This window comes from Manis pentadactyla, chromosome 1, assembly GCF_030020395.1.
Source record: "Manis pentadactyla isolate mManPen7 chromosome 1, mManPen7.hap1, whole genome shotgun sequence".
NCBI classification, from domain to species: Eukaryota; Metazoa; Chordata; class Mammalia; order Pholidota; family Manidae; genus Manis; species Manis pentadactyla.
Window position 1 is genome coordinate 7,959,202 of NC_080019.1, and position 13,369 is coordinate 7,972,570.

Genomic DNA, 13,369 nt, shown 5'->3' on the forward strand with positions numbered 1-13,369 from the left:
CGACGGACAGACAGACAGACCCCGGGCGGCGAGGCGACTGGATCAGGCAGCGGATTCTCGCAGGAAAAACCGGGCTCAGCATCTGATCGCCTGGTGCTCCCCGCTTCCCTACCACCCCCACTTCCTCTCCTTCCCTTTCGAACCTTTACGCTTCTGCCTCATTTCCCCGCCGCGCCGCAGCTGCCACCACAATTGTGCACCTCTCGACTCGGACCTCGGGGGAAATTGACAGCCACAAAGCAAGCCGGCCTGACGTAAAATGACGGTCATTGTACGTAAAGCTGTTCCCAGAAGCTGCCGCATGCAAAGGCTCGCCCTGCCCTCCAGCGGCGGCCGGCGGAGCTGCAGGGGGGGCGGGAAAGCGTGCGGCCGAGGCCACCTGCTTGGGACCCGAGCGTAGGGTGGTGGGAGCATCTTTACGCTACCGCTACCGTAGCTTGGGCACCGGAAAGCTCGGGGTGGACAGTGCAGCAACCCGACAAAGCATATGTACAGAGGCTGCGCCAGGAGGTCTAAGTCAAAGTGTGATGTGGGCTGTCCCTGCATAAAAGTACAGGGACCCAGGGGGCCCCACGTCCGAGAAGGTGGGGTGGGAACCTGAGCGGGAGATCGCGGGAGCAAGAGCCCTTTGGGGTGGAAAATAGATTTAGAGCCTGGAAGAGGCCATGCAGGAATCAAGTAACGATCTGAGCAACTGGCTTTGACACCAGTTGGTTACCCTGGTCTCAGCTGAATGGCACATATCATCCATAAATATCATGAAAACTGTGCGGTCTCTCCAGAAAAACGCACGCACAAAACGTTTTGCAGTTTGAACCCAGGACTTGGAATTTCCTGAAACCCATCCATGATCTCCTTCGTTTATGGACCAGAAAATAAGAATTCTTCTGGTTAATGTAAAGACAGGCATATGTGCTGTTTCCCGTTTCTTACTGTCCAGTAGAATTGAGGCCCCCTTATCTTTGGCCCCACCATGACACACACTGTCCTTTGTGTCTTCCCCATCAGGCCAAATTCAGTCGCATTTATCTGTCCTTATTGTCATCCTAGTACCAATTGACATAGGTTAGCTTCATTCAAAATCTTTCATGATAGGACCCCACACTCAGTTTTTCTTCTCTGTATTTTTTTTTTTTCAGTGTCTTTGGTGGAGTCCTCCTCTCAACATATTGGTGAACCACAGGGTCACTTCCCAGCCTTGTGTCTCCCAGGGTGATCCCCAGGGTCCTATAGCTTTAAATACTGTCACCTGTGTCCATTTTTATAGTCTAGCTGCAACTTCTTCCCTGTTGACATCTTGTTAGCTCTGGGTGTCTAATATGCATCTCAAACGTAACATGTCCAAAACAGAACACTGTTTTTACTCCTAATCTGCTCCCTGCTCCCTTTTCTTTATCTGAAGTCACCATCACCCGCCTCATGGCTCTCTCACCAGACACAGGAGAAAGAGTGAAGAAGTACAGTTGTAAATTTTAAATAGGGGTTAGGGAGACCTTACTGAGAATGTGTTATTTGAGCTAATACTTGATATGCAGATATCCGGGGAAGAGTATTTCAGATAGAGGGACCAATTAGCACAAAGGTCCTAGGTAAGAAGATACCTGGTGAATTGAAGCCCAGTGTCAATGGAACAGTGAGTGAGGGGGGAGTGTAATAGGGTCAGATGAGTGACGGGGTGGGGTGGGGACAGAGCAGGCCACTGTACGCCACTGTAAAGCCATAGGCTTTTCACTCTCAGTACATGAGGAACCATTGGAGAGTTTTTAGCAGAGATATGATCTAGTTTATAATTTGAAAGTATTACTATTTGCTGTTTTGAGAATAGGCCTTGGAGGAAGGATAGAAGCAGGGAGACCAGTCAGATGAATGTTACGTACCTACGCCGGTGATTCCCAAACAGTTGTTTTGTTAAAATCACCTAGAGAGCAGTGAAAAGTCCCAGTGGCCAGGTCATCCCATGCCAATTAAATAAAAATATCAAGGGGTTGGATCTTGGCCTTAGTATTTTTTAAAGATTCTTGGGGGATTCCAATGTGCAGCAAAGTTTGGGAACCACTGAACAAGGCCAGAAATGCTTATGACTTGAATCAGGGTTGTAAGCAGTGGAGGTGGTGAGGAGTGTTCAGATTTTTAAATATATTTTGAAGATATCAACGAGACTTTGACAGGTCAGATGTGGGATGTGGGAGAATGACAGACATCAACATCAAGGTGACGCTGGAACTTTTGGATGGAGTTGTTGCCATTAGCTGACACGGGAAGACTGCAAGTGTAGTGGGTTTTGAGGGGCATAGGAGGAGGTAAATTTTTGGACATGATGTGTTTGGAATGGCTAGTAAGACACAGAAATGTTAGGGCTGGAGGTACCAAACAAGTCATAGGCATGTAGGTGAAATTTAAAGCCATGAAACAGGGTGACTCTGAAGACGAAAGAGAAGAGACCAAAGACTAGGCTTTGGGCCATTCTGTTGGCAGGTTGGGGAGGAGAGTAATCAGCAAAGGAGGCTGAGGAGGTGCCTCTGGGGAGGTGGGGAGAAAACTAGGAGTGTGGTGCCCTGGAGTGAGGTGAAGACAGGGTGTTGAGCAGGGAGCGGTCCACAGGGTCAGCTGCTGCTGATGGGGCGAGTGGGATGAGGGCTGCAAATTGACCAGGATCATTGGGCATTTTGACAAGAACAGTTTGATGAAATGGTAGAGGTGAAGGCTCAACTGGAGTCGGTTTATGAAAGAGGAGAGGAATTTGGAACAGGGAGTTTAGACAACTCTTTAGGGGGGTTTTGCCATTAAGAAGTTCAGAGACATGAGGTCGTAGCTGGCAGGGAAACTGGGGTCAAAGGGAGTATTTGCTTGTTAAAATGGAATAAATAACATCAAGTTTGTTTGCCTGTGAGATTTTGGAAAGTTTGTATGTATTATGGGAATATTCCAGCAGAGAGTGAAAATTTGGTGAATTAAGAGAAGAGAGGACTATGTAGTCCTGCAACTGGAGAGGAGATGGAATCTGGTGCACTAGAGAAGGATTAGCTTTTGATGGGCACATGCATAGTTCATTCATTAACAGGCTGGAAGGCAGAGCATGTGTGTGCAGATTCTGATAGACGGTTGGGTGTGATGGTGGGGTTCTGTGGAAGTTCTCTTTCATTGCTTCAGTGTTTCAGCGAGTTCAATGAAAATTCAGCCTGGTAGTTTGCCTAAACTTGTAACAGACCTAGCATTCTGGTGTCCAATAGCAGGTGTCAAGGACCACCATAAAGAACACAGGCAGCTTTAAAAATGATCCGAATTTATTTTATTTTTTTCTCTGCTGACTTTTTAAAAGTGATTTTTTAAATTGGAATATAGTTGATGTACAATGTTATATTTGTCTCAAACATCTAACATAGTGACTCATTAACATACATTACTAAGTGCTTACCATGCTAAGTGTAGTTACCCTACCAAGATATTACATTACTGGTTATATTCCTGTGTTGTCGCTCCATTCCCATGACCAATTTATTTTATAGTTTGAAGTTCATACCTCTTCATCCCCTTCACCTATTTCACTCATTCTCCACCCCCCACCCTATGGTATCCAAAAGTCTGTTGTCAGTATTTATGGGTCTATTTCTTTTTTCATTTGTTTGTTTTGTTTTAGATTCCACATATGAGTAAAATCATATGGTATTTGTCTTTCTCTATCTGGCTTATTTCACTTAGCAGGATGCCCTCTAGGTTCATCCCCAAAGTAGCAAATGGCAAGATTTTCTTCTTTTTATGGCTGAGTAATATTCCATTGTATATATGTGCCACATCTTCTTTATCCATTCATCTGTCAGTGGGCATATAGGTTGCTTCCATAATGACTCTTGTAAATGATGCTGCAGTGAACATAGGTGTGTATATAGCTTTTCAAATTAGTGATTTTGTTTTCTTTGGTTAAATTCCAAGAAGTGGAATTGGTGGGTCATATGGTACTGCTATTTTTAGTTTTTTGAAGAATCTCCATATTGTTTCCACAGTGGCTGGACCAACTTACATTCCCACCAACAGTGTAGAAGGATTCCCTTTTCTCCACATCCTTGCCAACACTTGTTATATCTTACCTTTTGGATGGTGGCAATTCTGACTAGTGTGATGGGATAGCTCATAGCAGTTTTGATTGGCATTTCCCTGATGATTAGTGATGTTGATCACCTTTTCATATGTTGTTGGCCATCTGTATATGTTCTTTGGGAAAATGTCTCTTCAGGTCCTCTGCCCATTTTTAAGTTGGATTATTTGTTTTTTGGTGTTGAGGTGTATGAGTTCTTTGTATTTTGGATATTAGCCCCTTATCAGATATATCATTTGCAAGTATATTCTCCCATAGAGTAGGTTGCCTTTTTGTTTTGTGAATGGTTTCTCCTGCTGTGAAGAAGCTTTTTAGTTTGATGTAGTTAGTCCCACGTGTTTATTTTTGCTTTGTTTCCCTTGCCCTGGGAGGCATATCCTGGAAAATATTACTCATGCTGATGTTCACAGGATTCTTGCCTATGTTTTCTTTTAGAAGAATTTGATGGTTTCGTGTCTTACATTTAGATCTTTAATCTACTTAGTTTACTTTTGTATATGGTGTAAGACAGTGATCCAGTTTCATTCTCTTGCATGTAGCTGTCCAGCTTTCCCAATACCATTTGTTACAAAGACTGTCTTTTCCCCATTGTATATTCTTGCCTCCTTTATCATAGCTTAATTGACCATATATGGATGGGTTTATATCTGGGCTCTCTATATGTTCCATTGATCTACATGTCTGTTCTGGTGCCATTACCATACTGTTTTGATTATTGTAGCTTTGTAGTATAGCTTGAAATCAGGGAGCATAATACCCCCAGCTTTGTTCTTTCTCAGGATTGCTTTGGCTATTCTGGGTCTTTTGTGGTTCCCTATAAATTTTAGGATTCTTTATTTTCATTCATTAAAAAATACCATTGGTATTTTGATGAGAATTGCATCAAATCTGTAAATTGCTTTGGGCAGAAAGGTCACTTTGACAATATTAATTCTTCCTATCCATGAGCATGGGACAACTTTCCATTTATTTGTGTCTTCTTCCATTTCTTTCATCAATGTCTTATAGTTTTCAGAGTATAGGTGCTTTACCTCCTTGGTTAGGTTTATTCCTAGGTGTTTTATTCTTTTTGATGAAATTGTAAGTGGAATTTTCTCTTGAATTTTTCTAGTTCATTATTAGAATATAAAAGTGCAACAGATTTCTCTGTATTGAATTTGTATCCTGAAACTATATAGAATTCATTTATTAGTTCTACTAGTTTTTTGGTGGAGTCTTTAGGGTTTTCTATATATAGTATCCTGTCATCTGCAAATAGTGACAATTTTACTTCTTCATTACCAATTTGGATGCCTTTTATTCCTTTTTCTTGTCTGATTGCTATGGCTAGAGCCTCCAGTATTAGGTTGAATAAAAGTGAGAGTGGGCATGCTTGTCTTGTTCCAGATTACTTTAGAGGAAAATCTTTCAGCTTTTCACCAATGAGTACAATGTTAGTGGTGGGTTTGTTGTATATGGTTTTTATTATGTTGAGATATGTTCCCTCTATACCTACTTTGTTGAGAGTTTTAATCATGAATGGATGTTGAATTTTGTCAAGTGCATTTTCATCATCTATTGAGGTGATCATATAGTTTTATCCTTCCATTTGTTAATGTGGTATATCACATTGATTGATGGTATTGCACCATCCTTGCATCCCTGGAATAAATCTCACTTGATTGTGATGAGTGATCCTTTTGATGTACTTTTTTTTTTAATTCAAATATCATTGACATACAATCATGAAGGTTTCATATGAACAACATTGTGGTTTCAACATTCACCCATATTAATTCTTTTGATGTGCTTTTGAATTCAGTGTGCTAATATTTTGTTGAGGATTTTTGCATCTATTTTCATCATGGAAATTGGTCTGTAAATTTCTTCTCTTTCTTTTGTAGTGTCTTTGGCTTATTAATAGCATAATATTGGCCTTGTAGGATTAATGAGTTTGGAAGTATTCCCTCCTCTTCCATTTTTTGCAGTACTTCAAGGAAGATAAGTATGAGCTCATCTTTAAATGTTTGGTAGAATTCACCCATAAAGCCATCTGGACTTGAGTTTGTTGGGAGTTATTTGATTACCTGTTCAGTTTTGCTGGCTGGCTTCCCTACTTTCAAACTGTCTCCAATAGTTCCCTTGCCAAGTGACTGATGTTTAATTCTGAATCTTGGGTTCTTTTGCTTTTGGTCTAGTTGCACTTTAAACCACAAGGCCTTTTCTTTGCACCTTAGAGCAGGGAGCTCAATGCCTGGCTCTCTCAGTAATATCCTTCCCCCTCTGCTAGCAGCTGTGTTGGGGGTGGGGTTCCCGAGGTCACTGTGTCTCTGTTTCCCCTGCCCTTTTTTAAAAATGTGATCTTCTTTCTGTCCCTTGTTGTTCACTTCTGTCTACATTTTTCTTCAAGGTGAAATGCTTTGTGTGTAGGTGTAGATTCAGTGTGTAGGTGGGAGAAGTTAGATTCAGGCTCTCTACTCCTCCATCTTCCCCAAATCCTCTCTCTGGTCAGTTAATTTTAGTTAATAGGTACTTTAGAAATACCTCTGATTAAGAATACAGTTAACTGTTGAAGCAAGGGAACAGCCAGTAGAGGGAGAGCTAAGTATATGCGATGTGAATGTAAGTATAAGGCGTGATTTTGCTCAGAGAAATGAGAAGACTCAACACTAATGATGGAATTCACATTGATTTTTTTATTATGAACTTTATTTCAGTATTTCTATGGTTTTCTTATGGTTGAGGCATACCATCTTGCCAAAAGTTCAAAGCAGTTTGTAAGACCATGGTCCAAATAGTTATCTTCAATTTTTTTTCACCTATTTGCCTTCTGAATCCCCACTTTGGGATAAAAACATACCTGCAGTTACTGAGGGTTTTCCTAGTAATGACTGAGTCTGCCTTTCAAGTTCAAACACTACCTGAAGGTGAAGGTTACAAAAATAGCTTTTTCCATATACTTCACGTGATTGTTTGTGTTGCCAGACACAGCAAAGGGAAGTAGGTTCTGCTTTCTTCTTTCCTGGGCAGCATTTTTAAAATATTTGTTTTTCTTTCTTTTTAAAAAAATACGGGTATAAAATTTAAGTTCCAGAGCAAGTTATTTAAAACTGTATGACATTTATTTGTACAAAGAATCCAATGTTTTTTGGCTTTTGGTGAATTTCAAGACTTTGTATCAAGAACCAGTTTATGTTCACCATCTTACGTCACCCCGGTCTCCCAGGTAGCTTGCATTTGGAGGTGTGGGAACAGAGACTTTGTCTCTTGGGATTGGGCATTTTTCCTATCTGCTCAAGTAAGACAGGTCATTTGAATAACTTTCACCCTCCAAGTATCCTGCAGGGTTGAGGCTGAAATCTATTTAGAAAGAAAAAATGACTGATATCTGCCTGCCTGTAGGAATTGGGCAGAGAAGGATGTAAGATTCTCAATTCACATACAAATTAAGTTTAAATGGGAGCAGAAAACAGCATGAATCAATTTCTGAGGGAGGAGACTGTCATGAACAGCCCTCTGATGGCAAATTGGTTTCACTTCTGCCTGTGTAAATAGTTCTTTGCGGCCGTGGCCACAAGTGACTCTATACCCCAGGTGGTTCCACACATCTACACCAAGGCAGAGAAACTGCCACCATCTCTTTTGTGGGGTCCCAGAGCCAAAGCAGAAAAAGTGACATCTGGTAAGTTGTTTCTCTTATGTAATTTAGGCTGTAGCTTATTGTTGATTTTTTTAAAAATATAATTTGGATTTACAGAAAAATTGAGAATATAGTGCATGGGTCCCCATGTAACTGACACCCAATTTCCTCTCTTACCTAGTATGGTACATTTATTAAAATTAAAGAACCAGTGTATATAATATGATTAATTCAAGCCTATACTTTATTCAGGTGTGCTTACTTTTTATGCAATGTCCTTTCTGTATTATAGGACCCCGTCCAGGAGACCACATTCCATGTAGTTGTCATATCTTCCTAGGCCCCTCTTGGCCGTGGCAGTTTCTCAGACTATCCTTGTTTTCAATGACCTTGACAGTTTTGGGAAGCACTGGCCAGACATTCTGTAGGATCAGCCTCTCTTGAGGCTTGTCTCTTTTTCCCATGAGCAGACTGGAGCTGTGGGGTACGGGAGGAAGACCACAGAGGTCAAGCGCCCTTCTCATCGCATCACTACCTGCAGGGCACATGACCATTGGTGTTGACCTTGGTCACTGGCTGAGGCAGTGCCTGTCAGGGGGCCTCTACTGCAAAGTCATTCTTTTCCACCTCTTCTCCATACTGTCCTCTTTGGAAGGAGGTTTCTCTGCAAAGCCCACACCTAAGAAGTGGGGGTTTGTGCTCCTTTTCCTTGAGGTGAAGGAGCTACATAAATTATTTGGATTTTTTTTTAATACAAGAAAGTTGTTTCTTCTCCCGCTCTTGATTGTCTTCAAGTAAATTAATTACTGAAGGAAAGTGAGTTTTACTTTTTTGTTTATGTAAATTTTAAGGCTATCTAAAGGCCAATGAACTGGAATCTGGAGAATCAGGTTTTCGTTTGAATTTAGTTAACAATGTAATCTTAGGCAAGACACCAGTCATGCCTCCCCAGAGAAATCAGCCGTTGCAGGCGCGTCATCTTACGCGTGGTTAACTTTGGCACGCTTCGGGGAGCAGCTTGGGGGGATTCAAATTCATTTTCTTAGAACCTGGTAAAGTACGTGATGAAAAGATCTACTCGTTTTACTTACCTGCTCACCTGGGGGAGGAGGGTGGCAGAAAGCATGTCATCCCAGTCCCCTCTTTCCTGAGTCTACCTCTGGTGGCTACACTTCTCATGTTGCACACGTCACATAGGTGTTAATGCTTACACTGTAACTCTTTTCTTTGGAGGTTTGAAAGAACCTTGTTCACTTTTGCTCCTGAGCTAATGTGTTCAAATTACTTCTTTGGCCCCTACCTAGTTAGGAAGTTCAATGTCTAGTAAGGCGGCTAGGAAATGTTGCCAACACCAAAGGCACTTAAAACTTTAAAAGAAAGGAAATAAATCCTAAATGTCATCAACATCCCATCACTTTTTTAAGAATCATCCCTACTCCTTATTTTATACTTCAGCCCAGCTCCCTGAGCGGGGCACGAGGCCTTAGCACGGACTCTCAAAGGAAGATGGGGTAGAACCCTCAAGGTGGGGACTACAGTGGGAACCAGTTTATCAGCGGAGGTGGCATATGGACCTCCAACGAAACAGACTTGGCCCAGGTGAACATCAGTACTGATTTCTGGTTTAACTGGCTTCACCAAATATTCTAAAAATAAGCAACATTTGTACAGACACATAAGTGCCTATAGTATCACATTTAATCCTCACAGTGGGCTCCTAATATAGGGATTTCTACATTCTCAATTTATATGTGGATAAACTGGGGCTCAGAGAGGTTAGGAGGTTTGTTCGGTGCCACCTGAAGTGCTGGAGCAGGGTCCAAAAATCTGGGCGTTCTGACTCAAAATCTGGAGTCATTTCCACTACACCATTCACAGTCTAGACCATTGGCTCTGTGTTTGCCCATTTTGTTCTCTGATGTGTCCCCAGCACCTAGAACAGTGCCTGGCACACATATAACTCAACAAACATTTGCTGAGTGAATGAATGAGTATAATTCCTGCCATTATTAATCTTACTATGTAAGACACACTTTAAAAATACACTCCATTCATTCAACAAACATTTATTCAGTGCTTACTACATACCATGCACTTACCACATTTATTACTAAAAGTAGGGCATAAACCAAGGTTAATCATCAAAATCATTAAAGGAACTAATTTACTAATGTACTAATTTAAGCATGCTGATTTTTTCCTCTTAGTGATGCCTTGGCATGGGGATAGGGAGCAGAAACGAAAGGAAAACAAGGATGATGTTAGGAAGGGTTAATTATGTGAGACAAGGTAAGGTGAGGTGGGATTCTGGCTAAGGAGAAGAGCTAGGGGAAGAGAACAGGATATTTCACTTAGTAGCAAACACTTTCAATTCTGCATAAGATACAGGATGAATGCAGTGAAAGTGTCCCACTCAGTGCCGCTGTTTCAGACATACGTGTGCACACACACGTGCACATGTAAGACACATCTACCTCATACACATGCTGCTTTGTTTTACTTCTGAGGGCACTGAAGGATTTTCATGCAGTGGCTTCCGTTTGAGCCCCTTAGTATGGTTTTATCAAGTTGATACTCTCCCTCCTACTCAACAGCCTTCATTTCCAAAATTGTCATGCATTTGAGGGAGCCCCTCATTTGTGGGCACTGTTCCCTCCATTCTCCTACTCCTAAGCTCCAGATGTTTTATTTTGCTAGTGTTTTTACTGGCTGCTTGGTGGGATGAAGAGACCTCTGAGCATGCAGTGATGGTGTGACCTTGGGCACGGGCCTGCCTTCCCCTTCTCTGGGCTTTAGTGTCCATATCTGTAACAGAAGGGGCTCAAGAGCATTTTCTATTTAATTCCGCTATAGAAATCTGTTCTGGGATAGGCATGACTATTACATTTGTGTCACCTCTCTTATGGGTCTTTAAGGAAAAAAAATAGGCCAATGCAAACAGAAGGAAGGGAGAACAGGAGAAGCAAGAATAACTCTCAAAAGTCACAATTATTTAACAGGAAGTGGGTGCTGTGCAACCTCCCCATATCTAGCTAAACGTGCAGAGCATCTCACTTAAAAATTGCTCTCCTTGGGCTCAGTGCACATGAATGTAAATAAGTACTAAAAGCAAAACTTACGTGCTAACCACAGAGTTGAAGCACAGGTGAAATAAATGACGTGTGAAAACCTTGCCTGTATGAGCAGTAAATTTGGACTGTTTCAGTTGCTTTTCTCCACAGAAACCAGACTTTTCACAAAACATACCACTATCGCTGTCTGTCTCTGGGGGACGTGAATGCCAACGTACTGTGAGGAAGGACTATGCACCATGGGACATTTGCTCCGTGAAGCCAAATGAGCCTGAAATTGCAGTAATCCCAGTGGCGCTGCTTGCACAGGAGCCCTAGTCATTAGTGCAGGCTTGGTTTCAATGACAGATGATGTTTCGAAATAAGGACTTTAATCCTTTTGGCACCCAAGTAATCAGAGAACATTAGCATTTTAAAAACTAGTTCAGTCTTTCAGTCGTACGTGGGGAAGCTAAGGTCCCCAGAGATAAAATGGCTTGTGTGTAGTCCTGCAGTCCTTTGATTGGGGGCAAAGTCAGAGCTGGAAACTTCCACACCTGCTTTCCAGCTTAATGCCTTTCCTACCACTTTTGTTTACTTTAACTCAGTGACTGTATACTGAGTATCAGTACTATTTTACTCCTCTATGAACTGAGATACTTGTTTACAGATTTTCTCTTTTAAGTGCTTGGCATTTCTTTCCTTCTACCTTCTCAGCTTTTTTGTAAATGATCCCTTACCATTTTCCAGTGTCTTCATTTGCCAACGAAATGATCCTGTGCTGCCAGTCTTTGCACATTGGCAAAAGGAATTTGGAGCCCAATTCACCAGCACCACAGCTCCAGTAATTTCCAGTTTCTCCACATTTCAATTAGGAATCACCTAGGGCTCAGGTGCTGGTACCATAGATGCTGCTATAGTGGTGTCTCCACAGCATCTAGCAAAGCCCAGTCAACCTCAGATAGTTACATGCTAACGGCTCTCCTTGGCCACCGTGCAGTGTTGATTTAATAAATGAAGCCAGATGAACTGAAGTTGCGGTGACCCTGAAGGAGGCCAAAACCACTACCCACATTCCAGAATTTGGTGAGCACATCTGCTTCTACTCTAAATCCACCTCCTTCTCAGCTAAGGGCCTTCTTCTCAGCGTTCACATGGTGATACCACTTACCAACCTGTTTGTCCTTTGGGGCTTCCTCCGACTCTCTTATTTCTTCCTGGAATTTGTCTACCAGAATGCAAGGCCTGGAGGTCTGCAGTGGATTTTTTTCTAGTGGGAGGTGCACACATTTTACTTTGTTTCCAGTGTTCATGGGATATGATGCCTAACATAACGTGTGACTATGGTGCATTGGACTGCTGTCTTCAGGAAACAACTGTTCTCTTTCTTTCCTAGTGCTGTTCCTAGTTCTGTATCTGAAGCTATTGCTAGGCATTGCCATCTACCTGTAATATTGTAGCTCATCTACCCTTTTAACTCACCTTGGTTTTGATGTGGTGTAGCATTTCCAACTCAGCATTTCAGACATGCAGCTCTCCCGCTATCAGCTTTACCGGTGAACGTGTCAAGTACGAACGTGCAATCTTGGAATTTGAAGAAGCTTAAAACTCACCTAGTCCGATGCCATTCTTGGGTGGTCAGACCATTATAGGTTCAGACACTACTAGTGGGGGAAAATTTATTCATTACTTTCTAAGGTAGCTCATTCCATTTTGGACAACTCTGACTGCCAGCAAATGCTCAGCCAAAATGTGCTTTCTTGTACCTTCCACCTAGGTGTCCTAGTGGTCCCCTCTTGAGACCAGAGAAAACACGCATTGCCTTCCTTTATATGCAGCTTTGAGGTCATGTGTTTGGGTTCACTCTGAAGTCCTGTGCCCATCTTCTGCCTTTGCCTGTGTCCCGCCCTCAGGTCAACCATTCCCAGTTCCTAGGGAGCAGCCCCACTGCTAATGCTCCTCATCTGCATGCTTGTCTATTTGATCCTACTCTTTGCTTTACTCTTTAAGCCAGGACTCCAATCATATCAAAAATGAATTTGGTTTTTAAACATCCTTTGGTGTAGAATCTCATCAGAAGCTTCCCATCCATTATTTCATTCATTCATTCATTAGGCATTTATTGACAGTCACTGCACTTGCTGATAGAAATGCAACATTGAAAGAATGAGCCATCAGCGGGACTAGCTCATCATTCAGGAAGGAGGAAAGGACATAGTAAACACGATAATAGAAGTGTGCTTGAGCAGCGGTGACACAGCAGGGGAGCAATTGGGAATCAGGACACAGTTTTACATAGGAAACACTAAAACAGGTTCTCAAAGAGTAGGACTTCACCAGGAAGAAGAGGGGAAGGGTACCCCACACAGAGGGAACAGCCCTGTCTTAAAATGCCTGAAAGTTCAATGGGATTCCCTCCCTTGGAAAACTGTAAGGAGTTTGGGGTGGTCCTAGAGGGAGCTGTAGATAAGGAATGGTGAGATCAGGAACTCTACTTAAGGCGCAGGTCCTTGCACATAGTAGAGGTTCACATCACACCCAACTAACACCCACCAAGTCCAGAAACCATTTCGCCAGTTAATATCCACACCAGTCAAAGTAGGAGTA

General features: G+C 42.2%; 2 protein-coding genes across 3 annotated transcripts in view; one reads left to right on the top strand and one right to left on the bottom strand.

The window, feature by feature from the left end:
- Positions 1 to 249, bottom strand: part of ELP3 (elongator acetyltransferase complex subunit 3) — a 79,698-nt gene extending 79,449 nt beyond the window's left edge. The window contains exon 1 of the mRNA XM_036889031.2: positions 144 to 249. Coding sequence (XP_036744926.1) covers positions 144 to 162 — 19 coding nt within the window. The 5' untranslated portion in view covers positions 163 to 249. The remainder of the gene's footprint in view (positions 1 to 143) is intronic.
- Positions 250 to 7,519: 7,270 nt separating this feature from the next.
- The window catches only part of NUGGC (nuclear GTPase, germinal center associated), a 47,775-nt gene continuing 41,925 nt past the window's right edge, over positions 7,520 to 13,369 (top strand). The window contains exon 1 of one of the 2 annotated variants that reach the window (XR_005025567.2): positions 7,520 to 7,754. The gene's annotated coding sequence lies outside the window, so the exon portion shown is untranslated. The remainder of the gene's footprint in view (positions 7,755 to 13,369) is intronic. The other variant, XM_036889075.2, reaches the window with a different exon arrangement.